Source organism: Muntiacus reevesi, chromosome 1 (genome assembly GCF_963930625.1).
Source record: "Muntiacus reevesi chromosome 1, mMunRee1.1, whole genome shotgun sequence".
Taxonomy (NCBI): Eukaryota; Metazoa; Chordata; class Mammalia; order Artiodactyla; family Cervidae; genus Muntiacus; species Muntiacus reevesi.
In genome coordinates this window covers 196,420,872-196,448,260 of record NC_089249.1, presented here as the reverse complement: position 1 = coordinate 196,448,260, position 27,389 = coordinate 196,420,872, and the positions used below count along the sequence as shown (strand labels likewise).

The following is a 27,389-nucleotide window of genomic DNA, read 5'->3' as shown; positions in this document are numbered from 1 at the left end:
TCACCACCAAAATAAACCCTATATGCCCGTTAGCAGTCTTCCCTCCTGTCCTCAATCCCCCCAAAACAGTGATCTAATTTCTATCTCTGTAGACTTGCTCATTTTGGATATTTCATATAAATGAAATCACACGCTACGTGGTCTTCTGTGTCTGGCTTCTCTCACTGAGCATCATGCTCTCAAGGCCCAACCACCTTGTAGGGAGTATCGGTGCTTCAGTCCTTTTCATAGCTGAAATATATTCCACTTGGACCACTGGTCTTTCCACACATTTTCTGTCTTTCTTTGTTCTTGTTGTTCAATCACTCAGTTGTGTCAGACTCTTTGCAACTCCATGAATTGCAGCACACAGGTTCTACATTTCCCTGTCCTTTCCTATCTCCTGGAGTTTGTTCAAACTCATGTCCACTGAGTCAATGATGACATCCAACCATCTCATCCTCTGTCACCGCCTTCTCCTCCTGCCCTCAATCTTTCCCAGCATCAGGGTCTTTTCCAATGGGTTGGCTGTTTGCATCAGGTGACCAAAATATTGGAACTTCTGTCTTTTTATCCCACTCAATAGTTTTGCTGTTGGTTGATGGTTTCTTTTTCACTCATGGGAGAGAAAGGTGCTGTGATTTCAATTCTGATTGAAGGGTGAGTTTTATTTTCCTGAGAATACTATAGCCTCTTGACACCCCAGGAATTCAAGACCACCCCATGTGGAGGGATCAGTGGCCCAGTTTGTACATTTCATGCTTGATCAATGCTCACAGATGCTCTTCCCGCTCAGATACAGGTTTCCTTTTGTGCGTTGATGAATACCACCCTCGACGTTCTGGACAATGTCTGTAAAAACAAAACCACTGTCGTCTCTGTGAAGGTAACACTGAAGTCTTTATAATCATGTTTTGAGTTTCGAACATCTTGGGGGTGTACCTTGGGTGCAGAACATCCTCTTTAACATAAAAGGGTTGTGAGTTAACGTTTAATCTACTCCAGTTGTAAGGTCTGAAAAATTAACATGCAGAAAAATTGCCTTTTTTCTGTACAGTTTTGTGGGGTTTATAACCTGAGTAGGTTTGTGTAATTACCACCACAATTAGACAATAGAACTGTTCCATCCCTCTCCCCCCACAACTTCCCTGACCTTCCTTTTTTTTTTTAACTTAAAAAATTAAAAGAATATTTTTTTGGCCGCATGGCATGTGGGATCCTAGTTCCCCAACCAAGGATCAAACCTGCAACCCTGGCAGTGGAAGTGCAGAGTCTTAACCACTGGACCACTGAAGAAGTTCCTTGGGTTTCCTCTTTACAGCCATATATTCAATCCCTTCACCGTTAACTCCTGTGAATTCCTTATCTGTTCTCTGTCATTTTAGTTTTATCTTTTCAAGAATGTTTTGTAAACAGAATCACACAATAAGTGGCCTTTAGAGTCTAGCTTCTCTCGGTAAGCACTGTTTTCAAGTTTCATCCACTTTGTAGCATGTCAGTGCTTCACTCCTTTTTGTGGCTGAGTTGTATCCCATTTTCTGGGTGGACCACAGCAGGTTTACCCACTCATCTTTGAAGGATATTTGAATTGTTTCCACTTGACCAAGATCTCTTCATTCCTCCACCCCCACCTCAAATTTTGGTGATTATCAATAGAGCCATGCTAAACATTTCTGTGTGTGTGTGTGTGTGTGTATTTGTGTGAATCTGAATTTTCATTTTTCCAGGGTAAATACATAGAAGTGGAATGACTAGATCATTATAGTTGCAAATTTTATATAGATCTTTTTATTGATATATAGTTGATTTACAATGTTGTGCTAATTTCTGTCATACAGCAAAGTGATTCAGTTACACACACATATACATTAAAAAATATTCTTTTCCATTATGGACTTATCACAGGATACTGAATATAGTTCTCTACAGTTGCAGATATTAAACATTAATTTCTACTAAGTCTTTAGGTTGCAACTAGTGGATGTTATTTCATTGATAAATTCAAATGAAAATAAGAATAACATTTTCATCTGTATTCTGGTGAATTTTAAATTAATTTGTATAACATTTATTCATGAAGTGTATATTCATTCATAGAGTTTTCAGATTAAACTTGTACAAACAATGAGCCCTTTCAACAAACATTTAAATTCCTGCAAACATTTTCCACCATGTTTACATATATTCTCATTTCTCCCCAAATTTAAAGTACTGAATGAAGATTTACAAACCTAAGGCAAGGTTACTATACTCTTACATGCCGTGTGTGCCAAGTCGCCCCAGTCATGTCCAACTCTTTGTGACCCTTTGGAGTATAGCCTGCCAGATTCCTCTGTCCATGGAATTCCCCAGGCAAGAACACTGGAATGGGTTACCATCTCCTCCTCCAGGGGATCTTCCTGATTGAACTCGTATCTCTTATGTCTTCTGCATTGGCAGGCGAGTTCTTTACCGCTTGTGCCACCTGAGAAGCCCTTACTATGTTCTTAAAGGATCTATAAATCCAATGAACCACATGTATGAATATAATAATTCAGATTTTTTAAATGGGCAATGCAGTATGTCAACCATGAAATTGTTCTCTTAAATTGTTCAGATAAAAATCACAAGTCTAATTGCTTTTTGGCGTGAAATCATCTGATTGGTTTGCTTCTCTAATACATCAAATTCTTCCAGCCATTGAGGAACAGATATCCAAATTAAGACAAAGATTAAAAGATGTCCTAAAATTAACACATGTGTTTTACCATTATGGAGTTTTAGCCTGCCTGCTATTTTTTTCTTTCCTGAAGAAATAAACTAAACTTCCTAGCTAAGATGAATAAATTTAATGTCAAAGGGAATTTTGATGAGGTTTCATCTGCTACAGAACTGAGAATCACACTTTTTTAGGATGATTCTAGTTGAGATTCTGCTGCGTCAGTGGAGAGGGACCCCAAATTCATGCCTTTCATTTGGGATATGGTTACAAAACTCAGTATATCTTGTTTTTCTCAGACAAACATCTCTCAAGTTTCAATCTGACTCCGTTTTTACTGACGTTCTTTTCATCTTCTTGTCATCAAATTTGGGTAAATAGAAATTGGTTTCCCTGCTAAGATTTCTGTTAATTTCCTTCACCATTGGACTGGATTCAATTAATTTCTTCCCTTTGTTACTTAGGTTGTGAATTATTTTCTGATTTTTTTTGTTGGGGTCACATTTTATAGTCAATTTATTGACAATAATCAACAATCAAGGAAACAGTATCAGCATTAATATTAACATAATTATTGCTATACTTTCCTTAACTCTGTTCCTTAGAACCAAATGTTAACATTTAGATGTGTATCTTTCCATATCTTTTTTTACTTTGTGAATACACAGATAACAGATCCACACCACACACACACATTGAAGCATTTATTGAGTACCTACTGAGTGGTTTATAGCAGTGATTAAGAATCCAACCTCTGATGCCAGACCCCCAAGGCTCAAATCTTGGTCCTGCTACCTACAAGATATGTACTCATGTTTTCCTATCCAAAGTGGTATTAACAGTAGCCTCTATTTCATAGTTAGCATAAAATTAAATAATGTATATATTATTTAAATAATATATAATAAATTAAATAATATATATAAGATTATATAATAATATATATAATATGTATATGTTATATATGAATAATACATATTATTCATATATAAGACTTATATATTATATATATTAAATATATATATAATATATTATATTATATATTTATTTAATATACATAATATTATATATATTATATTTATTTAATATATTTAATATATTATATATATATATTTAATATATATAAGTTAAACACAATTAATTTAATTATAAATTAAATAATGTATATAAATATATGTTTATATATAAATCTTCATATATATTATATATAATAAAAATATATAATTTATATATATTTAATATATATAATATATTAAATATATATAAATAATATATTTAAATAATATATATATTATTAAATAAATAATATATAATAAATGTGTATTTTTTATAAAATAAAAATAATATATAATATATATAATTAAATAACATATTTAATAACATATATATAACCAATACTTGGTTATTAATAAGTATTAATTATATTTATTTTAAAATCTCAATTAGTGCCAGAAACATAAATACCATAAATATGAAAGTTTAAATTAAAATGTTTGCTGTTTTAGAAACAAAATGAGATAATATAACATGTGGTTCTGTAACAGACTTATAGACTTAGAGAACTAACTTGTGGTTATGGGGGGGATGGGGGGGGAGAGAGATAGATTGGGGGTTTGGAATTGACATGTACATAATGCTATGCTTAAAATAGACAGCCAGAGTTTCTGGTTTTTCCCTGTAGAACACAGGAAACTCTGCTCAATATTCTGTAATAACCTAAATGGGAAAAGAATTTGAAGAAGAATAGATACTTGTCTATGTATCACTGAATCACTTTACTGTACGCCTGAAACCAACAGAATATTATTCATCAATGATACTCTAATATAAAATAAAAAATTTTTTAACAGGACAAATAATTGTTGACTCACAGGAAGTTGCAAAAATAGACATAGAATCCTATGCAACCTTCCAAATTTCCCCGGTGGTGATATCTCATATAATGAAGAAAATGTCAAAACCAGATAAAAAACAACAACAACAAATGTGATTCTGTACTTTGTTTTACTTAAAAATAGCTCATGAACCTTTCTGCTTGTTAATGTATATAGATATACTATATCATTCTTTTATTAGCAACTGCATGTGGGGCTTCCCCTGTATACGGAGGATCCCCTGGAGAAAGGCATGGCTATCCACTCCAGTATTCTTGCCTGGAGAATCCCAAGGAAAGAGAAGCCTGGCGGGCTACAGTCCATGGGGTCACAAAGAATCAGATACGACTGAGTGACTAACACTTTCACACTATCCCATGATTTGATTTTAGCATGTTTTATTTAACCAATTGCTTGGACATTCAGACTTTCCAGATTTTTGCTATCAAAAACCATGCTGAGATGAACATCATTACACAAGATCCTTGCACAATTTTAAAGTATTTCTTGAAGGAGGGAATTCCTGGAAGGGAAATTGCTGAGTCAAAAGGGTACGTGTAATTTACAAGGCAACAAGTGCTGACTTACTGCAAACCAAGTTGCATCCCCAGTAGGGCTTCCTGAATCAGGAAAAAGAGGCTGAGGAAATGTCTTTTTTTTTTTTTTTTCTTTTAGGATTTTTTAAAAAGTCTTTATTGAATGTGTTACAATATTGCTTATTTTGTGTTTTGGGTTTTTTTGGCAAAAAAAAAAAAAAAATGTAGGATGATGTATGGGATCTTAGCTCCCCAACCAGGGATGGAACCCACACCACCTGCATTGTATGGAGGAGTCTTAACCACTGGACCACCAGGGAAGTCCCTAGTGAATGGCCTTTTACATTTTTTATCATCCCAGACTGTCAACCCATTCTCATGGTGAGAGACAGGGGACAGCTGCTGTTTCATTGATGAGAGAGAGAGCAAACACACCTTTCCTTGCAGAGTACGGCTAAGAGATTTGCCTCTGTGATTGAAAACACATCCAAGTGGTCCAACTTCACCAAAGAAGAGACCTCTACACTGGCCACAGTCTTGCTGGAGAGCGTGAAAAGCACCACGTTGGCAGCTTTTCTGAAACCCTCAGCGAATGTCAGTCAGACTATTCAGACGGAACACTTAGGTAAGATATATCTTTGGTGTCAAGGTCACACCTGGGGGCTGACTTAGGCGGGTGACTTTGACTTTGTGATTCCCCATGGCTTTCTCATATACCACATTCAACTTGTGTCTTCTGCGTTGGCAGGTGGATTCTTTACCACTGAACCACCTGGGAAGCCCTAAAGTGAAGTGGAGGACAGTAAAATCTGTAGGAGAAGGGATCAGAAAAGAGAGAGGCAGATTTTGTAGACAAATGCTGGCTTCCCTGATGTCTTAGTGGTAAGGAATCTGTTTGCAATGCAGGAGATGCAGGACACCTAGGTTCAATCCCCGAGTCAGGAAGAACCCCTGGAAGAGGAAATGGCAATCCACTCCAGTATTCTTCCCTGGGAAATCCCATGGATGGAGGAGCCTGGCAGGCTACAGTCCAAGGGGTCCCAAAGAGTTGGAGGTGACTGAACACACAGCAGGGAATCACAATTTGACTTTAGGTAATGGGAGGGAGTGGGATTGAAAAGTTTGAGAATAAACATAGTCTCATCTAGCTCATATTTTAAAAGGACACCTCTGGTTCCATTACCTATCTTGTTTTTATCATAAGTCCTGTAATTATTGCCATGTTACAGGTAAGAAATCTGAGGCTCAGAGAGGTTAAGTCATTGGTCAAGTTTAGACAGCAGGTGAGTGGTAGAGCTGGGCCTCCTAGTTTGTGCAGAACCTGAGCCCTTTTCCACAATGCTGGACTTGCTCCAGACCCTCTCGATTTCCTTTGGTTTTGAAAAACCAGTCTAACTTTGGAATAGTCAGAGGCTCATGACTGTGTCATCTTCCATCCTTGTTCACTTCAAGTTCATTTTTCCCTGAGGCATCTCCTAAGATGTGAACCCTTACTCCTAGAGTTCCAACTGGGTTTCGAATTTGTCTGGTGCCTCTATCTGCCTGTCATTAATCAAGGGCCTCAAGATCTTTCCCATGACCCATTGTTCTTTCTGTTCTTTCCCTCGCTTAAAATTAGAGATGCATTCCTTTCTTTGACAGAAACCAAATTCAGATCCCACTTTCTGGGTGACCTCCTGCCACTTCTCCCTTTCTCCCTTTTAGATATCGAGAGCAAAGTGATCGACAAAGAATGCACTAAGGAGAACGAGACATTTAAGTTGAAAGCAAAAGGGGATGAAATGAAGATTTGGTGTTCCACGATTGAGGAATCTGAATCCACAGGTACAAACCCATTCCTGAGAAAAAAAGGGGAGGGTTATGGTGCATTCAAGTGGCAGATATTCATGGATTGATTGCATTTTTAAAAAATTTAATTTTTAATGTTCTTTGATTGGAGTGTACTTGCTTTACAACGTTGTGTTCATTTCTGCCGTACAACAAAGTTGAATCAGCTATGTGTGTGCGCAGTTGCTTAGTCATGTCTGACTCTCGGCAACCCCCGACTCTTTGCCACCCCACGGACTATAGCCCACCGGCTTCCTTTGTCCATGGGATTTCCCAGGAAAGAATACTGGAGTGGATTGCCATTTCCTTCTCCAGAATCAGCTATATGTATTCATATATCCCCTCCCTCCCACCCTACCCACAGATTGACTGCTTTTTAGACCTTTTTTTAAAATTAAACAAAATTTTTATAGTAAGCCCTTTTTGGTTGGGCTTCCCAGGTAGCACGAGTGGTAAAGACTCTGCCTGCTAGTGCAGGAGATGCAAGAGATGTGGGTTCAATCCCTGGGTCGGGAAGATCCTCTGGGAGAGGAAGTGGTGATCCACTCCAGTATTCTTGCCTGGGAAATCCCATGGACAGAGGAGCCTGGTGGGCTATAGTCCATGGGGTAGCAAAGAGTCGGACTTGACTGAGTACAACAAAAACAATATTTTGTTGGTTATCTGTTTCAAATAGAGCAGTGTGATCCTATCAATCCCAAACTCCCCCTATGTATCCTTTCCCCAGACTCTCCCCACCCCGATCCCCTCAGTTACCATAAATTCATTCTCTATGTCTGCAAGTCTGTTTCAGTTTTGTAAGTAAATTCATTTGGATCATTTTTAAAAATTCTGCATTTAAGTGACCTCCTATGGTTTATTTCCTCTGTCTTACTTACTTCACTTTGTATGATAATCTCCAGCTCCATCCATGTTTATGCAAATGGCATTATTTCATTCTTTTTTATGGCTGAGTAGTATTCCATTGTTGATATGTACCATATCTTATTTATCCATTCACCTGTCCATGGATATTTAGATTGCTTCCATGCCACACACTGAGGAAACCAGAACTGAAAGAGACACATGTACCCAGATGTTCATCGCAGCACTGTTTATAATAGCCAGGACATGGAAGCAACCTAGATGCCCATCAGCAGATGAATGGATAAGAAAGCTGTGGTACATATACAACACAATGGAATATTACTCAGCCATTAAAAAGAATTCATTTGAATCAGTTCTAATGAGGTGGATAAAACTGGAGCCCATTATACAGAGTGAAGTAAGCCAAAAAGAAAAACACCAATACAGTATACTAATGCATATATATGGAATTTAGAAAGATGGTAATGATAATCCTATATGCAAGACAGCAAAAGAGACACAGATGTATAGAACAGTCTTTTGGACTCTGTGGGAGAAGGCGAGGGTGGGATGATTTGAGAGAATAGCACTGAAACATGTATATTATCATATGTGAAACAGATCATCACTCCAGGATGCATGCATGAGACAGGGTGCTCAGGGCTGGTGCACTGGGATGACCCTGAGGGATGGGATGGGGAAGGAGGTGGGAGGGGGTTCAGGATGGGGAACACATGTAAATTCTGGCTGATTCATGTCAACGCATGGCAAAAACCACTACAATTAAAGTAATTAGTAAAGTAATTAGCCTCCAATTAAAATAAATAAATTTTTTTAAAAAGTAAAAAAAAAAACCCAAACAAACAAACGAAAAAAAAGATTGCTTCCATGCCTTGACTATTGTAAACATTGCTGCAATGAACATTGAGGTACATCTATTTTTTAATTTTAATTTTTTATTATTTTGAGCAAATATTTATTGAAAATAAAATAATGATAGAGGCAGAAATAGCCCATGCCCTCAGGGAGTTTCCCGTCTTCTAGGGAAATCAGACATTAAATAATCTCTGGGAGTAGAGTCTAGAAGAATGTGGATATTTGTATATGTATGGCAGGTCTATGAAAAAGACCCTGATGCTGGGAAAGACTGAGGGCAGGAGGAGAAGAGGGTGACAAAGGATGAGATGGTTGGATGGCCTCAGCGACTCAATGGACATGAGTTTGAGCAAACCCTGGGAGACAGTGAAGGACCCAGAAACCTGGAGTGCTGTAGTCCATGGGGTCATAAAGAGTCAGACACGGCTTAGAGACTGAACAACAACGGCTGGTTTACTTTGGTATACAGCAGAAACTAAGACAGCACTGTAAATCAAGTATATCTCAGCAAAAAATTAATTTAAAAATAATCTTATAATATGGGAATGTCAAGATGTTTCCTGTCTAGTCCAGCAGCCATTGGTCACATTTTGTTACTGAGAGCTTTAAGTGTGGTTAGACTGTGAGTGTAATATGCATACTGGATTTCAATGTCTTGGTGCCAGAGATGAAGGAATTAAAATATCTTATGAATAATTTTTAGAATGACTACATGTTGAAATGAAAATATTTTGCAGGTAGTGAGTTAATATAGAATTTAAACAATCCTTTATTTATTTATTTATTTTTACTGTTCTGAAACATGGATACTGGAAAATTTAAAATTACACATGTGACTCATACTATATTTCTAACATACAGTGCTAATCAGTATCAGGGATTAGCAAACACTTCCTGTAAACCGCGGTTGGTAAATGTTTAAGGCGCTGAGCGAGATAGGATCTGTTGCAATTATTTCAACTCTGTCGTCAGGGTGTGCAAAAGCATTCCTAGGCAGTATGTAAATTAATGGGTGAGACTGTGTTGCAATGAGATTTTTGTTCACACACACACACAAAACAGGCAATGAGGACTACCCTTAAGGTTCATTGGTTAAGAATCCACCTATTGACGCAGGAGACGTGGGTTTGATCCCAGATCAGAGAAGATCGTACATGCTGCAGAGAAATGAAGCCTGTGTGCCCCCACTACTGAGCCCATTTACTGGAGCTACTGCAGGCTGCATGCCCTAGAGCCCATGCTCTACAACAAGAGAAGCCACTACAACAAGAAGCCCATGCCTTGCAAAACGAGAGTAGCCCCTACTCACTGCAGCTTGATAAAGCCTGCTTGCAGCCACGAAGACCAGCACAGCCTAAAAAAATTTTTTTAAATTAAAAACAAAAAGCAGAGATGGCCAGATTGGCTTGTAGGTCATTGTTCATCACTCCCCTGATCTATATGCTGTCTGGATGGCCCAGGAACAGGCTAGGACACAGACCACCAACATTGAAAGGGGAAGCCCACCCAAAAGATTGAACAAGAATAACCATAAATGTGAGAAGGGAAACTTATTTCCCACTGCTGAGTTGAATCATCCCTTAAAAACACAAATTCAAATTAATTTTTAAATGTAGCCAAGATTTTTTTTTTTTTAGGTAATACCACCTCAGGAATTTTTTTTCAAGTTAATTTATTTATTTGGCTGTGTTGAGGCTCTGTTGTGGCATGTGGTCTCTCTACTTCTGGTGCTTGGACTCAATTGCCCTGCAGCATGTGGGATCTTAGTTCCCTGACCAGGGATCGAAACTGAGTCCCCTATGTTGTGATGTAGATTCTTAACCATTGGACCACCAGGGAAGTCTCAGATTGTTTTTAAAGTTTCTGATGAGGGTTAACCATCTGGAAGTCCACTAGTGTTTCAGTCCTCAGAGGAGGCCAGTGAAGGTGCAGAAATACGTGAGATATTAAAGTGTATGTGTGTGTATGGATGAGTTGGGTCATCTGTAATAACTACTAAGCAAATGATTGGCTTTTTCTTTTTTTAATTTGGGGGAAATTTCAGGGATCAACGGGGTGGCTTTCGTTTCCTTTGCGGGTATGGAGTCTATTTTGGATGAGCGCTTCTTGCAAGATCTTCAGAACCCCTGGGCCAACTCCAAGAAGAAGCTGAAGATAAATTCTCGTGTTGTTGGGGGCATCATAACAGGAGGGAAGAAAGACGGGTTCTCTAAACCAGTCATCTATACTCTGGAGAACATCAAGGTTGGTGACGAGGTTTTCACTGGGCCCCCAGCTATCTACTGGGAACTCCACGTCCTCTGTTGGCTTAACAGTTTTTGATAGGACCCATTAAGCAGAGGTTCCCTGGTGGCTCAGTGATAAGGAATCTACCTGCTAATGCAGGAGATGTGGGTTTGATCCCTGGGTTGGAACATTCCCCTGGAGAAGGAAATGGCAACCCACTCCAGTATTCTTTCCTGGAAAATCCTATGGACAGAGGAGCCTGGTGGGCTACAGTCCATGGATTCGCAAAGAGTCGGACACGACTTAGTGACAACATTAAGCAGCAAGTGTCCACAATTTCTGATAACTCAACGACTTCCCAAAATCCACTGCTAGAAAAATGAGCTCTTCTATTTCAATGTGGCGTTTTCCCATTCATCAGTGGGCAAGGTTGAGGTTAGATTAAGTAATGTTGATGCAGGAACATTTATATGAACTTTATTTATAGTAATTATAACCAAGTTGGTAATGGATACAGGTCTGGCACCTGAGACATTTCTTTTCATCACTGCACATTGAAATATCAGCATTTTTCTCCATTCTGTACAGAATATGCCCACATTTTCTTGAGGTTGGTCAGGTTGAATCCATTCAAGATGGATTCTCAGGTAACTAAAGTTTCTGAATTTTCAGCCAAAGCAGGATTTTGAGAGTGCTATCTGCGTTGCCTGGAGACCAGATGTGGAGGGAGGCAGATGGACAACCTCAGGCTGTGTGCTCCTTGAAGCTTCCAAGACGCATACTGTCTGCGGCTGTAATCGAATGGTGAACTTGGCCGTCATCATGGCTTCTGGGGAGCTCACGGTCAGTAATGATGCTCTGTAGTCTGGGTCCTCAAATCCAATGGGAAAATACTGATTAGCATCCATTGTGTGCCTCTCATGGAATTGGGCATTGTGGGAGGGAGTCAAGGGGACAGAAGGGGTGTGTGCCATATCTCTGCCCTTAGAGAATTCAGGGTCTGGTTGTATATGAAATGAGAACTGACTCTAAACAGGTGCAGGCATGATAATAACCACAAACCCCACTTATAGAGCACCTGGGCTTCCCAGGTGGTGCTAGTGGTAAAGAACCCACCTACCAAAGCAGGAGATGGAAAGTGATGTGGGTTTGATCCCTGGGTCAGGAAGCTCCTCTGGAGAAGGACATGGTAACTCACTCCAGTATTCTTGCCTGGAGAACCCCATGGATAGAGGAGCCTGGCAGGATATAGTCCATGGGGTTGAAAAGAGTCAGACACGACTGAAGCGCCATAACATACACTATGTGCTTGACTCTTTAGCTGTTTTTAGATGCCCTTTTCAGGACAGGAGGCTGGATCTCAGTAGCCTGTTTAGTCATGAAGCCAGTAATTAGTAGAGATGGGATTCAAACCCAGGATGGTCTGAGTCCAGAGGTCTCTTTCTACAAAATCATCTATAGGCATACTTTATTTTATTGCACTTTGCAGATATCACTTTTTTTAAAAAAGAGAAAACAAATTGAAGGTTTGTGGCGACCCTGTGTGCATTGAGCAAGTCTGTTGGCACTGTTTTCCCAACAGCATTTGCTCACTCCATATCTCTGTGTCACATTTTGGTCATTCTTGAAACATCTCAAACCTTCCACCAGCAAAAAGATCCTAACTCACTGAAGGCTCAGATGATGGCAGCATCTTTTAGCAATAAAGTATTTTTTAATAAAGGCATCTACATTTTCCAGACATGTGCTATTATACACTTTAAACATGTATGGTGAGTATGGTGGCATGTAAACATAACTTTTATATGCACTGGGAGATAAAAATTCATGTGACTCATTTTATTGCCAATATTTGCTTTATTGCGGTGGTCTGAAATTGCACCTGCACTGTCTCTGAGGTCTGCCTGTAAATGGTGCAAGAATTTGTGTTACAGAAACTGAGAGTTGTGTCACTGAGAAGTGGGGTTAGGTCAGGGAGGTGGTGGAACATGAAATAAGCCTCAGTGAGAAGCTAGGCTTAGTAGCGAGGAAAGACATGCTCATCAGCGCTGTGATGGGTATCCTTGTCTATCGCAGGATCCCCAGTTCAGTTCTCTGCCAAGCAGGTCCTAAATTGCTACTTAGAGGAATGTAAGGCTTAAGACAAGAAAATTCGATCCAGAGCAAGTCCAGCCTAGTTTCAAGTCCCATCTCAATCACTTTGTAGCTGTGTTTCCATTGGTATATCACTCAGCCTCTCTGAGCTGGGCCAAATGTTTTCATCTTAAAAATGAGAACCAGAGAAAAATGATGACTCAGGAGTTCCCTGGCAGTCCAGTGATCAGGACTCAGCACTTTCACTTCCATGTCCTGGGTTCAATCCCAGGTCTGAGAACTAAGATACCACAAAGTGTGGCCCAAAGACAAAAACAAAAAATAAAAAGCATCAGCATTTAATTAGGGAAAAAGAGAAAAAATGATGATGAAAATGAACATTTATGCATGTATTCTGCACTGTTGTAAGTACTTTAAGCATTTTCATTGAATCCTCTTAGAACTGTTCCACATGATAGTTACTGTTAGTATCCTCATTTTAACAGAGGAGGAAATGGGCATGGAGCAGTTAACTATCTTGCCCAAGCTTAAACAGCCAGAAACTGGCAGAATTGTAGTCTTAACCACTACATCACAACATCATAGAGAAGCTGGTGTCTGGCATATCTTTAACACACAGAAAGCACCCCAATAAAATTAATTACAAATAATGGCATAGGGAAGGACTCAACTTGTCACCTCCACTCCTGGAAGTTGGAGCATCTCGGAACACCTATTATCAATCCTGGTTCAGTGCAGGTAACAGGAACCTCTCAAGGTATGTCAAGCAGGAAAGTATTTAATACAGGGGCTTGGATGATCACAGAATTCTTGGAAGGGATGGAGGACTTGAAGTCAGGGGTTTCTGCCACTTGAATTTGGCTTCAAGATCACCCCTCTGCAGCTGAAATCCAGGGGTCATAAATTACCTTTGGCATTTCACCCCACATCCATGAAATTAAAGATCAGATAACTCAGAATGTGGAGTCCAAACACAGCTCACTCCTGTCTGCAGAAAACTGGTATCTGCCTCCATCCTGCCTTTTAAAACCTTCATGTGTGCATCTCACTGGAGAACCTAAATGATGTTCAGGACCTTAGCCCCAAGAGATTATGGGAAATGTAGTTTGTAGATGTCTTACCCTGTAGGAATAGGGCATAGATCAGGGATGAGAATGGGTGCTATGGATGCCGAAGCGTGATGATGAACAATGTCTAGTTCACACCGAGCACCCAAGGGAGAAAAAGTTTCCAAGCTCTATATACCTGAGTCAAGAGTCTGGATAGTTCTTTTTCCTGCCTGGGGGTTATACTGGTCTTTCTCTGAGGCCAACAGTGTATCTCTTTTCTGACAGATGGAGTTCACCCTGTACCTCATCAGTCACGTGGGCACGATCATCTCACTGGTGTGTCTTGCCATGGCCATCATCACCTTCCTTGTGTGTCACACCATCCGAAATCAGAACACCTACATCCACCTGCACCTCTGCATATGCCTCTTCTTGGCCAAGACACTGTTTCTCACTGGTGCGGACAAGACCGACAACCAGGTCTCGTATCCCTCAGGCTGTGTCCCCATCCATCCCCACCATCTCCCCATCTGCTTCTGCTCCTCCTCACCTAACTCCCTCAATGCTAGGTTCCACCTCAGGACCTTCGCACATGCTTTTCCCTCTTTCCATACTCATCTGCCAGCTTCTAGTTGATGCCTTCTTGTGATAGGTCTCAGTTTAGAATGATTTTCCTGATCATGTTATGTATGGGGGTGGCCTCTCTTCCTACTCTTTAAGCCTTTGGTTCTTACCTGGGATGATTCCGTGCCCTCAGGGGACACTTGGCAATATCTGGATATGTTGTTAGTTGTCATCTTTGGGAGGGGATGCTGCTAAACATCTTATAATGCACAGGACAGTCTCCCCCATCTTCCCACAGCAGAAAATAATAAGGCAATATTGTTACAAATGTCTTCCCTCATGGCCTAGCTGGTAAAGAATCCGCCTGCAATGCAGGAGACCCGGGTTCAGTCCCTGGGTCAGGAAGATCCCCTGGAGAAGGAAATGGCAACCCAATCCAGTATTCTTGCCTGGAAAATCCCATGGATGGAGGAGGTTACAGTCCATGGGGTTGCAAAGAGTCAATGTTACAAATAGGGACTTCCCAGGTGGCTCAGTTAGTAAAGAATCCCCCGGCCAGTACAGGAGTCACAGGAGACCCGGGTTCAATCCCTGGATCAGGAAGATCCCTGGAGGAAGAAATGGTTACCCACTCCATTCCTGCCTGGGGAATCCCATGGACTGAAGACCCTGGTGGGCTCATCTGGGGTTACAAAGAATCAGACATGACTGAACACAGCACAGCAGTAGCAGTGTTATAAATATTAGTAATTCTACAGTTGAGAAATTCTTTGTTTAAAAACTGAAATATAGTTGATTTACAGTGTTGTGGCAATCTCTGCTATACAAAAAATTGACTCATTTATATACATATGTACATTCTTTTTTAATATTCTTTTCCATTATGGTTTATCACTGGATATTCAACATAGTTCTCTGTGCTATACAGTAGGACCTTGTGTCTATCCATTCTAAATTTAATAATTTGCATCTAACCACCCCAAACTCCCAGTCCCTCCCTCTCCCTCCCCCCACCTTGGTGACGATGAGCCTGCTCTCTCTGTCTGTGAGCCTGTTTCTGTTTTGTAGATAGGTTCATTTGTATCATAGTTTAGATTCCACATATAAATGATATCATACGGTAATTGTTTTCTCTTTCTGACTTACTTCACTTAGTGGGATCATCTCTAGTTGCATCCATAGGTGAGAAATTCTACTTTTTACCACTCTCTTTTGCATCTTTTCCCAGCACCTATTAATATTTGAAACCATATTGATTTTTGTTGTTGTTGTTTTACTTATTGTGTATCTACCTCTTCCACAAGATTGTGTGCCCCATGAGAACAGAACTTTTGACCAATTAAGCTCCAATAACTGTGTCAGAAACAGTAGGTTCTTGGGGTATTTCCAAAGGAAGCACTAGCGACATTTCAGGTGGGATGATCATTCTTAAAGCAGAACTACCCTCTCACTATGGGATGTTTCACTTCCTAGACCCCTTGGGAGCCAAAGGTTAGTAGCACTCCCCACCTCTTATCATGGGACCTAGGGTGAACAAAATTTTCCTGTAAAGAAGCAGATAAAAGTATCTTTAATTTTGCAGATGCTGTGGTCTCCATTGGCAACTACTCAACTCTGCCATTTTAGCATGAAAACAGCCATGTTGTTGTTTAGTCACTCAGTCGTGTCTGACTCTTTGCAACCCTATGGACTGTACCCTGTCAGGCTCCTCTATCCATGGGGCAAGAATACTGGAATGGGTTGCCATTTCCTTCTCCAGGGGATCTTTCTGACCCAGAGACTGAACCTCCCCCCACCCATCTCCTGGCATTGGCACACGGGTTCTTTACCCACTGAGACACCAGGGAAGCCTGAAAGCGGCCATAGAGAATACATAAATGGGGAAGGCTGTGTGTCAATGAAATGTTAATTACAAAACCTGCAACCAGTCCATGACTGTAGTTTGTGGATCCCTTCTCCTCCCCCCACCTCTGTATCTTCAAACATTCCCTAAAGTAGGGTGATCATCTATCTGTTTTTCTCTCAGACTCTCCCAGTTTTAGCACTGGAAGTTGTATATCCTGAGGAAACTCATTTCTAGGGAAACCAGAATGATTGGTGTCCCTACTAAAGGGATGGAACTACCTGTAGTGAAGAATATATCTGTAAATATTTGTGGAATGAATGAAGAGGCCATGTTTGGGGAAGTCCAGTCAAAGTAGCCCCTTTATGGTTTTTTTTTTTTTAATTTTATCAGAAGATAATTGCTTTAAAATTCTGTGCTGGCTTCTGCCATACATCAACATGAATCAGAGAAGGAGGCAGGACACAACCCTGAAAGAATGACATAGCTGTTGAGGATACAATATAAACTGATTAGACCCAACTAGGTCCAAGATGGCAGAAGATTCAACTTGCAGTAGACTTTGAGCTTCATTATACACTACTGTAATCCATAGGATGCTAAATGACCACCCACAGGCACCCAGGTCCACCACCAAAGACTAAACAGTGGGCAGTGGCCCACTTCCTGGAAATCCCTGCTTCTTCCCCCAAATATATAGTTGAAATAATCCTCCTACTTGTTAGCCTATGAAATTACCCAGCCCATAAAATCTAACCACCCTGTGTTCACAGCTGCTTTCTTCTTTTGAGACGGGTGTGTGTGTGTGTGTGTGTGTGTGTGTGTGTGTGTGTGTGTGTGGTGTGTGGTGTGTGGTATGCATGCTCAGTCATGTCTGACTTATTGTGACCACATGGACTGTAGCCCACCAGGGATTCTGTAGTCCATGGGATTCTCAAGGCAAGAATACAGGAGTGGGTTGCCATGCCCTCCTCCAGGAGATCTTCCCAACCCAGGGATCGAACCCATGTGTCTTGCATCTTCATTCTTTACCACTGAGCCACTTGGGAAGCTATATGGAATGTATAGATATAGATTCTTCATAAATAATGCACACTCTAAATAAATCCACTTCTTACCTATCAAAAGCAACAAAAACAGCAACAGAGGAACTGCTTCTCCGCCCTCTCTCTCTGAACATACTCCCTGGAGTAAGGGAGACTGAAGGTGCCTGATTCTCCTCCGCAGATGGGCTGCGCCCTCATCGCAGGCTTTCTGCACTACCTTTTCCTTGCCTGCTTCTTCTGGATGCTGGTGGAGGCTGTGATGCTCTTCCTTATGGTCAGGAACCTGAAAGTGGTGAATTACTTCAGTTCTCGGAACATCAAGATGCTGTATCTCTGCACCTTTGGCTATGGGCTCCCGGGGATAGTGGTGGCTGTCTCTGCTGGCTTACAACCACAGGGTTATGGGATGTATAATCGGTAAGTGACATTCTTCTCTTTCCCTGAAAATTATTGTTATTATTAATTATTCCATGGTGATAATTAAATGAACACACAAAAGAACAACAACAGGAGCAGTAATCATGGCTACCATTTACTGAGCTCTTACTTTATGAGTTGTAGGTCTCAGGGCTGCCATGGGCAGTAGCACAGGTTGTGCACCGCAGAAATCCGGAAGCCATTGTTTGCACTATAGTATCGGTGGGTAGTGGCAATGTAAACAGTAAACTTGACTGCAAAGTTTTCAGTTCATGGCCTCTAGAGCCAACTTGCTTGGGTCTGGATCCTGGCTACACCACTGTCTAGCTATGCTGCCTTGGGCAAGTTACTTAAACTCTGTATGCTCTCATCTTCTCATCTATTATATGCAAGCTGATTACAATGCCTATATTATAGTGTTATTGTGAGTGTTGAATGAGTTAGTATCTGCAAAATATTTAGACAGTGTCTGGCACAATGTAAAGCATTATACATGTTATTATTGCACCATTCTTTTGCCATGGTCTCTTTTTTTTCATTTAGTTTTTAATTGGAGGAAAATTGTTTTACAATGTTGTGTTGGTTTCTGCCATCCAACAACGTGAATCAATCATAAGTATGTATTTGTCCCCTCCCTCATCAGCCTCCCTCCCCTCTACCACCCCACTCTCTCTAGGTTGTCACAGAGCACCAAGCTGGGTAACAACCCCACGGACAATAGGAGCCTGGCAGGCTACAGTCCATAGGGTTGCAAAGAGTCAGACACGAGTGAAGCAACTGAGCATGCTTGCACTGGCTATCTATTTTACGCATGAGTGTGTGTATATGTCAATGCCACTTTCTCAATTCGTCCCACCCTCTCCTTCCTCCACTGTGTTCACAAATCTGTTCTCTACATCTGCATCTTCATTCCTTCTCTGCAAATACGTTCATCAGTACCATTTTTCTAGATTCCATGTATATGAATTAATATACAGTATTTGTTTTTCTCTTTCTGACTTACTTTGCTTTGTATAATAGGCTCTAGGTACATCCACCTCACTACAACTGACCCAAATTCGTCCCTTTTTATGGCTTAGAAATATTCTGCATGGTCTGTTTTAAAGTGAGATAGATTTATCAAAGGTCCTATGTGAGAAGATAGTAGTTACAGTTGTTCAGTCTCTCAGTCGTGTCCAACTTTTTGTGACCCATGAACTGCAGCATACCAAATATCCCTGTCCTTCACTATTTCTGGAATTTACTCAAACTCATGTCCATTGAGTCAGTGATGCCAGCCAACCATCTCCTCTGTCACCCCCTTCTCCTGCCCTCAATCTTTCCCAGCATCAGGGTCTTTTCCAATGAGTTAGCTCTTCTTATCAGGTGGCCAAAGTATTGGAGCTTCAACTTCAACATCAATCCTTCCAATGAATATTCAGGGTTGATTTCCTTTAGGATTGACTGGTTTAATCTCCTTGCTGTCCAAGGGACTTTCAAGAGTCTTCTCCAACACCACAGTACAAAAGCATTAATTCTTCAGCGCTCAGCCTTCTTTATGGTCCAACTTTTGGACCATACATGACTACTGGAAAAACCATAACTTTGACTATATGGACCTTTGTCAACAAAGTCTGGGCTCACTAAAATCATTCTTTTCATTTGCATCCCAGCTATCTGGAGCCAATATCCTGGTTTTTCACATTCCCACCCCTAGGTCTTCAGTGCTCACCAAGGGGAGTGGTTTATGGCTGCCCGATAGCAGGTATTGTTTTTCCTGATCACCCTCCAGGCTCAGAAATTCACTTTTGGAGGACTGGAATCGCTGATGGCTGTGACATCCTTGTTTACTGATATGTCAGGAAACACTCCGTTTCTCACTTCATTTCTATTAACAAATAATTACAGAATGCCTCATCCATGCCAGGCTTTGCACTGAGTGATGGGTATTCAGAGATAAACAAAACATTCAAAGTCCAAATTCTCCTGCAGCTCATAGTCTAGTAGGGAAAGATAGACAATGTAAACAAACAACTGAGCAAGATAATTTATGATACTGATAGATGTTATGGGAAAAAAGCAGCAAATTCTGCTAGGAAAGGACCAGACACAGTGTGACTTTTGAGAGGAGGTGATATTTGAGCTGAATGACAAAGTGTACCGTGGAGAGTTCTGGAGAGAGAGAGTACAAAGGTTATGAACTGAGAAATGATCTCTATCCCAGGCATTAAGAGAACATTTCAGGAACGTTCACTAAGGAAGAAGGTCTGAAAGAAAATTTTCACTTCAACCTCAACCTCCAATACTCTTCCATAAGCATATCTGGCAGGGCCTGAGTCATTTGAGGGTTGGGACTTGGATACAATGACTGACTTCTGTTTTTCTTCATAGCTGCTGGCTGAATACAGAAACAGGGTTCATCTGGAGCTTCCTGGGGCCAGTGTGCACAATTATAGCGGTAAGCTGATTGCTTGGTTTGTTGTGTTTTGGAGGAGGATCAAAGAGACCCAGGGCTTCCCAGATGCGCTTTGTGGTAAAGAACCCGCCTGCCAATGCAGGAGATGTAAGAAAAGTGGGTTCAATCCCTGGGTCGGGAAGATCCCCTGGAGGAGGGCATGGCAACCCACTCCAGGATTCTTGCCTGGAGAATCCTATGGACAGAGAAGCCAGGCGGGCTACAGTCCATGGGGTTGCAAAGAGTCGGACACGACTGAGCACTAATACACGTGGTAAGGGACTCAGCCACTTTCATTTGTCAAATCACTTGCTTTTGTCAGAGACTCAGAAACAGGCAGATGAGTGGGAAAGTTTTATAGAGAAAAAAGGGAAGGCTTCAGGTATGCCCTGCTCAGAGGCTGTTGACACAAGGACTCTACAGGTAGGCTGACTAAATGCAGGACATCCTAGGTAATCGGTAAGGGTTACATACTGGCTTTCTCCTTTTGGTCCTATGTTGGAAGCAGAGGCAGAAATGAGGGAGGCTGTCAATTATCAGTCAAGTCCTAATCCTCTGCGGTTGGTTGCTGAAGGAGTTATTGCTTGGGCTTCCTGGAGTGGTTACTGCAGACTATAGATCAAAGTTCTCTTCATAAATGGTCTGGCCATCATCCATTTGTATATCCAGACTTTCCATCCCTTCTGCTTGGCTCTGTAGGTCAACTCCATCCTCCTGACTTGGACACTATGTACCCTGAGGCAGAAGCTTTCTAGTGTCAGTGCGGAAGTCTCCACACTCAAAGACACCAGGTACAGTCCAGCCTCCCTTTCCCCTCATCTTCTTGTCTCCTTTCCTTCTTTCCCCAAATATTCACTGAGTACCTTTTGTAAGCCTGGTCCCGCACTCCAAATGGAATATAGCCCAGTGTCTAGATCAGGAAGGCATGTGAAGCATGCCTTAGCACCATTGCTAGAAGGAACGAGTTATTCCAATACTAAAATCTGTTGACAGTACCTTTTTTAAGATATAGTGTTTCAGTGTAAGGATGGAACACAGTTTATTTAAATGATCTGGTGGCTCAGATGGTAAAGAATCCACCTGCAATGTGGAAGACCTGAGTTTGATCCCTGGGTTGGGAAGATCCCCCGGAGAAGAGCACTCTAGTATTCTTGCCTGGAGAATTCCATAGACAGAGGAGCCTGGCAGGCTACAGCCCATGGGGTCACAAAGAGTCAGGCCCCACTGAGTGACTGAACACACACACCAACTCCAAACTCTCAGTTCACCCCTCCCCCACACCCTCTCCTCCTTGGTAACCACAAGTCTGTTCTCTGTGTCTGTGAGTCTGTTTGTTTTGTAGATAGCTTCATTTGTGCCATATTTCAAATTCCCCATACAAGTGATATCATATGGTATTTGTCTCTCTCTGTCTGACCTACTTCACTTAGTATGATCATCTCTAGGTCCATCCATGTTGCTGCAAATAGCATGATTTCATCCTTTTTCAGGGCCGTGTAATATTCCATTGTCTATATGTACCATATCTTCTTTATGCATCTGTCTGCTGATTACCATTTAGGTTGCTTCCATGGCTTGGCTACTTTATGTCTAGCCTTTTATTACCATAGACAATATTGCATTAAATACATGTGTCCATACATCTTTGTGACCATGTGTATCTGTAGGCCAATTGCCTTTTCAATGGCTGTAGGATATGACTTCCCTACCTCTAAGCTTGGAAACCTGCGTTCCACATTTATTCTTACCCAGGTGATGGGTCACATGGTGGCAACCTCAGACTATACCTGGGAACATGGTGGCCCATGAGGATGACAGCCAGAACTACATCCTCGGTAAATCTTCCCCTCCAGGTTACTGACCTTCAAAGCCTTTGCCCAGATCTTCATCTTGGGGTGCTCCTGGGTGTTGGGCATTTTCCAGATTGGACCCGTGGCCAATATCATGGCTTATCTGTTCACCATCATCAACAGCTTGCAGGGGGCCTTCATCTTCCTCATTCATTGTCTGCTCAACCGCCAGGTATGTACCTGCTACCCTCCCAGCCCCACTCCTTCCCAGGGAGCTTGCCCCTGCCACACACACTCCCCCTGTATCTAAGAGTGATTCATCTCCCCGTGGTGTGTATCCACCTTCAGGTACGGGAAGAATACAGAAGATGCCTGACCAGGAAGACTAAACCCAGCTCTGAGACCCAGACCTCAGGGATCTTACTGTCATCCGTTCCCTCCACTTCCAAGACGGTGAGAGATTGTGTGTTGTCTGCATGTTCTGGTCAGACCAAGTGTTATGTGTTGAGTACCTGCTGTAAGCTAAGCATTTGTTGTTATTCAGTCACTCATTTGTGTCCAACTCTTTGTGATCCCGTGGACTTCAGCACAACAGGCTTTCCTGTCCTTCACTATCTCTCAGAGTTTGCTCAAACTTATGTCCATTGAGTTGGTGATAACCATCCAACCATCTCATCTTATGTTGTCCCCTTCTCCTACTGCCCTCAATCTTTCCTAGCATCAGGGTATTTTGCAGTGAGTTGACTCCTCCCATCAGGTGGCCAAAGTACTGGAGCTTCAGCTTCAGCATCAGTCCTTGCAATGAATAGTCAGGGTTGGTTTCCTTTAGGATTGACTGGTTTGATCTCCTCGCTGTCCAAGGGACTCTTAAGAGTTTTCTCTAGTGCTACAGTTCAAAAGCAGAGAAGGAAATGGCAACCCACTCCAGTGTTCTTGCCTCGAGGATTCCATGGACAGGGGAGTCTGGTGGGCTGCAGTCCATGGGGTCGCAAGAATCAGACATGACTGAGCGACTAAACCACCACCCCCACAATCCAAAAGCATCAATTTTTTGGTGCTCAGCCTTCTTTATGGTCCAACTCTTGTATCCGTATATGGCTACTGGAAAAACCATAGCTTTGACATTCATGTGTATTAACTCATTTGATGAACTGTGGTATTTCAAAGTGGGGGTTGGGGAACTAGGCTACCTGGGTTTAAATCTCAGCTCTGTGCTTCAGTAGCTGTGCAAACTAAAAAAGATAAAATCATGACTCGTGGATATGAAATAAGCATATGTTAAGGATTTTATTCTGCTTACTAATCATTGAAGGAATGAAGAGACGTTGTAACTGGCTCACAAGAGAATGCAAAGAACAGACATGTCTGTGTATTACATCACACATATAATATATACAATGTATACATAATGCATAGCACTCATATAATGTATACAATGTTCACAATGTATACAGAATACATAATATTACTCTGCTTTTAATTTATATATATGCATGCTCTTTGTGTTGTCTTTTGAACCAGTTATAACATCTGCCTGGTTTCCTCGTTGGTAAATAAATATAATATATATAATATAACATATCTATATATCATATAATTATATATACATAATTGTAAATAAACATATTACATCTAATTATTCATATCATAATATATAAATTTTATATTTGTTATTGTTGCTTAGTTGCTAAGACATGTCCCACTCTTTGTGACTCCATGGACTATAGTCTGCTATAAGTATATACAAGTATAATATATAATATATATTAATATATACAAGTATAATATATAAGTGTATATAAGTACAATATATTAACATATACTAATATATTATATTATTATAATTATATATATTTAGTATATATTTATTTGATATTTATATATTTATATTTATATATTTATATTTATTTATTTATGTTTATATAAATATATTTATATATTTATATTTATTTAAAATATATTTCTGCATATTTCAAATATATTTTTATATTTTTGAAATATATTTATATAAATATTTATATTTATAATATATTATATATTTAATATATTATATATTATTAATATATATTGATATATATTCATAAATATAAATATATATAAGTATAAATATATATAAGTATACAAATACATGTAAGTACAAATATATATAAGTATAATATATAATACATATATAAAAATTTTATATGTAATATATAAATTATACATATAATTGTATATACAGACTTTGTATATGTAATTATTCATATTGTATAATATATGTATTTCAAATTATGTACTATATAAATATAAATTTATATTATATATAAATTGTACATAAGAATTTAAATATATAGACATTATATATAATTATTCATATTATTTAATATATATAATGTACATATAATGTAAATATTCAGAAGTTATATAGAATCACTTATATTACATAACACATAAAATTCATAAATGTGTTTATTTATGTATTAATATATTAATTATGATACATATATAATCTCAATAATATCAAAATGAACACACAATTAGAGGCAAAACTATTTTTTCCATGAACTTATTTCCCATCACTGTCAGTTGTTTAAAACTGATAAAATTGTGAAGTGGTTCCACTACAGATCAGAGCCAGATAACCCGGAGCGGGGCAGGCATCCCCTGACAACACATCATTTTCCATCAAAATGCACACTGTCTTCTACACAGTGGATCTCATCCAGTCTCTTGGCTATACCACCACCTATTAGCAATGACTCCCCAAATTTAAATAATGTGTTGTCCAGCCTTGTCTCCTGATTATATACTCGTATAACCTATCACCTACCAAATGCCTACTTAGATATCTAATAGATATTTCAGAGGTAGCCTGTCCCAAATGAGCTTCTCATTTGGAATATGTCACATCATCAGATTCCCCCACCTCTCATTTCCACAGAGGGTCCTCTATTTTTCTATTGTTCAAGAGTGAAGTTGTGAAATTAACGTTGACTCTGCTTGACTCTGCTTTTCCTCTCCCCTTCCCTCATCTCTGCTCCCTCAGCAAATCCTGCTGACTCTTCCTCAAAATAGATCTAGAATCTGGTTGCTTCTTTTTCCCTTCATTCCTTCTACTGTGGTCCAAGTCCTATTGTCTCTATCCACAAGGATGGAAATAAGCTCAAAAGAAATCTACCTTGCTGCCTCTCTAATCGTATCCCTGCCTTATCTTGCTCGGTTCTCCTTGTAGCAACCGGAGGGTGCTCGTGCACACCCAAGTCAGATATCTTCCCTTCTCTACCTACAACACTCCATGGCTCCCACCTTATTCTGAGTCAAAGCCAACGTCCTCCTTGTGGCCCACAGGACCTTGTCTGATCTAACTCTCTTTTCCTTCCTGTCCTGTCATCTACTAATAGACCCCTCATTTCACTCTGCTCCACCCACACTGGGCTACTCAAGATTCTTTAGACATGCCAGGCTCACTTCCCCCTTTGGAGTCTTGAACTGAATGTTCTTGAATGCCTTGCATGTTTTTGTCCTGACACCCACATAGACAACTCCCTCACTTCCTTCAAATCTCTGTTCCAGTCATTTCTTTTCAATAGAATTTCCTCTGATAACTCCATTTTGTGCAGCTTCCTATTCACCCACCCAGGTATTCATGCTTGTCCCACACCCTTATCTTGATTTTCTTTTCAGGACTTTCTACTTTCTAACACTACAATTTCCTTATTTATTTGCATTTATCTTTTGTGGTCCTACATCTCCTACCAGAATGTCTTATTATTTTTCCCCTCTGATGTATTCCAAGAACAAGTAACTAAGATCCAGTGGCTTAAAAAGTGAAAGATTTATACGATCTGAAGAGAAACCAGGGTATGATCCAGTGGCTTAAATAAATAGGAAATTATTTTTATTGCAAGAATAGAAGCTCAGAGTTAGGCGTTTCTGGTATTGGTTCTGTTGCTTAGCAAGTTTGCTAAGGATCTAAACTCTTCCTAGTTTTCCATCTGACCAATAACACGCTGACTTTTCATCAATTATTTTCATGGTTACAAGGTGGCTACCATAACTCCAGTCATCATGACCATGTTAGGGCAGGAAGATGAATGATGGGACAGAGTGGCAAACTCACCTTTCAACCCTCTCTCTTCAACGAGAAACAAAAGCTTTTCCAGAAGCCCCTTAGTGGATTTCCCTTTCACCTAATTGGTCAGAACTGTATCACATGAACACTCATAGTTACAGAGAAATTTGACAAAACAAGTATTTCTAGCTTCTAGAATGGGAACATCAATAGTCAAGAGGCTGAGAATAGCTTTTGAGTTTGTCAACAGTGCTGCCACACTGGGGGTAATCATTGTTAACATTTTAATGTTTATCCTTCTAGTTTTTGTTGCCATATTTATCTCTGCTTGTATTTGTAAGACCTGTGCCCACATACATATGATCCCTGAGTTCAAATTGTGCTAATTCTGCCATTGATTCTGACTCTGATTTCTCTCACAGGGTTGAAGTCCCTTCTTGCTTCCAAACACACAATGGAACAACATCTCAGGAAAGCAGGTGCCATCTCTTATCAGCTTAGTGTGGAAATGCAGCATCTCGCCAGCCCTCGAACTCTCTGGGCAATTTGGATTATGGATGATTGGGTGGGGTGGTCTTCCCATGGCTTCCTGCCCTGGTGAGAAAAGAAGAGCTTCTGTTCCAGCTTACCATTTTATCTTCCGTTTTCTGCAACTCTGACTTTTCAGAGTTTTGTGGAGATAACAGATCGCAGTGCAATGGCAGGACCAAGGACTTCTGGCTACCACTTTGATTTGCTCTAAGTCCATTGATGTGTGGCTTTAAGCATGCCTCTCCAGCTTCTATCACATGCTTCACACACAGAGTAGCCCTCAATAAATGATTTGTTTTCTGACTGGCTGGCTTGCTTTTCAACGAAGAACCCTCCAGCTCTTTTTAAAACTACCCCCCCCCCACCCCGGTACTGGGGTATAGCCGATTAACAAACAGTGTTGTGATAGTTTCAGGTGAACATCAAAGGGACTCAGCCACTCACACACATGTATCCATTCTCCCTCAAACTCCCCTCCCATCCAGGCTGCCACGTAACCCTGAGCAGAGTTCTCTTTGCTATACCATAGGTCCTTGTTGGTTACCCATTTTAAATACAGCAGTGTAACATGTCCATCACATACTCCCCCCTGGTAGCCATAAGTTCATTCTCTAAGTCTGTGAGTCTCTTTCTGTTTTGAACAGAAGTTAATTTGTATCATTTCTTGTTAGATTCCATATATACGGGGTGTCATATGATATTTCTCCT

General features: G+C 40.3%; 1 protein-coding gene across 5 annotated transcripts in view; it reads left to right on the top strand.

Annotated features, from left to right (window-relative positions):
* ADGRE1 (adhesion G protein-coupled receptor E1) overlaps positions 1-26,984 on the top strand; it is a 65,971-nt gene extending 38,987 nt beyond the window's left edge. For 4 of the 5 annotated variants that reach the window (XM_065933360.1, XM_065933351.1, XM_065933334.1 and 1 more), the window contains 12 exons: positions 776-865; positions 5,535-5,712; positions 6,792-6,911; positions 10,681-10,880; positions 11,535-11,705; positions 14,291-14,485; positions 17,640-17,875; positions 20,246-20,312; positions 21,009-21,100; positions 22,163-22,331; positions 22,448-22,552; positions 26,573-26,984. In XM_065933360.1, the coding sequence (XP_065789432.1) occupies positions 776-865; positions 5,535-5,712; positions 6,792-6,911; positions 10,681-10,880; positions 11,535-11,705; positions 14,291-14,485; positions 17,640-17,875; positions 20,246-20,312; positions 21,009-21,100; positions 22,163-22,331; positions 22,448-22,552; positions 26,573-26,578 (1,629 nt within the window). In that variant the 3' untranslated portion in view covers positions 26,579-26,984. The remainder of the gene's footprint in view (positions 1-775; positions 866-5,534; positions 5,713-6,791; positions 6,912-10,680; positions 10,881-11,534; positions 11,706-14,290; positions 14,486-17,639; positions 17,876-20,245; positions 20,313-21,008; positions 21,101-22,162; positions 22,332-22,447; positions 22,553-26,572) is intronic. The other variant, XM_065933343.1, reaches the window with a different exon arrangement.
* The last annotated feature ends 405 nt before the right edge of the window (positions 26,985-27,389 follow it).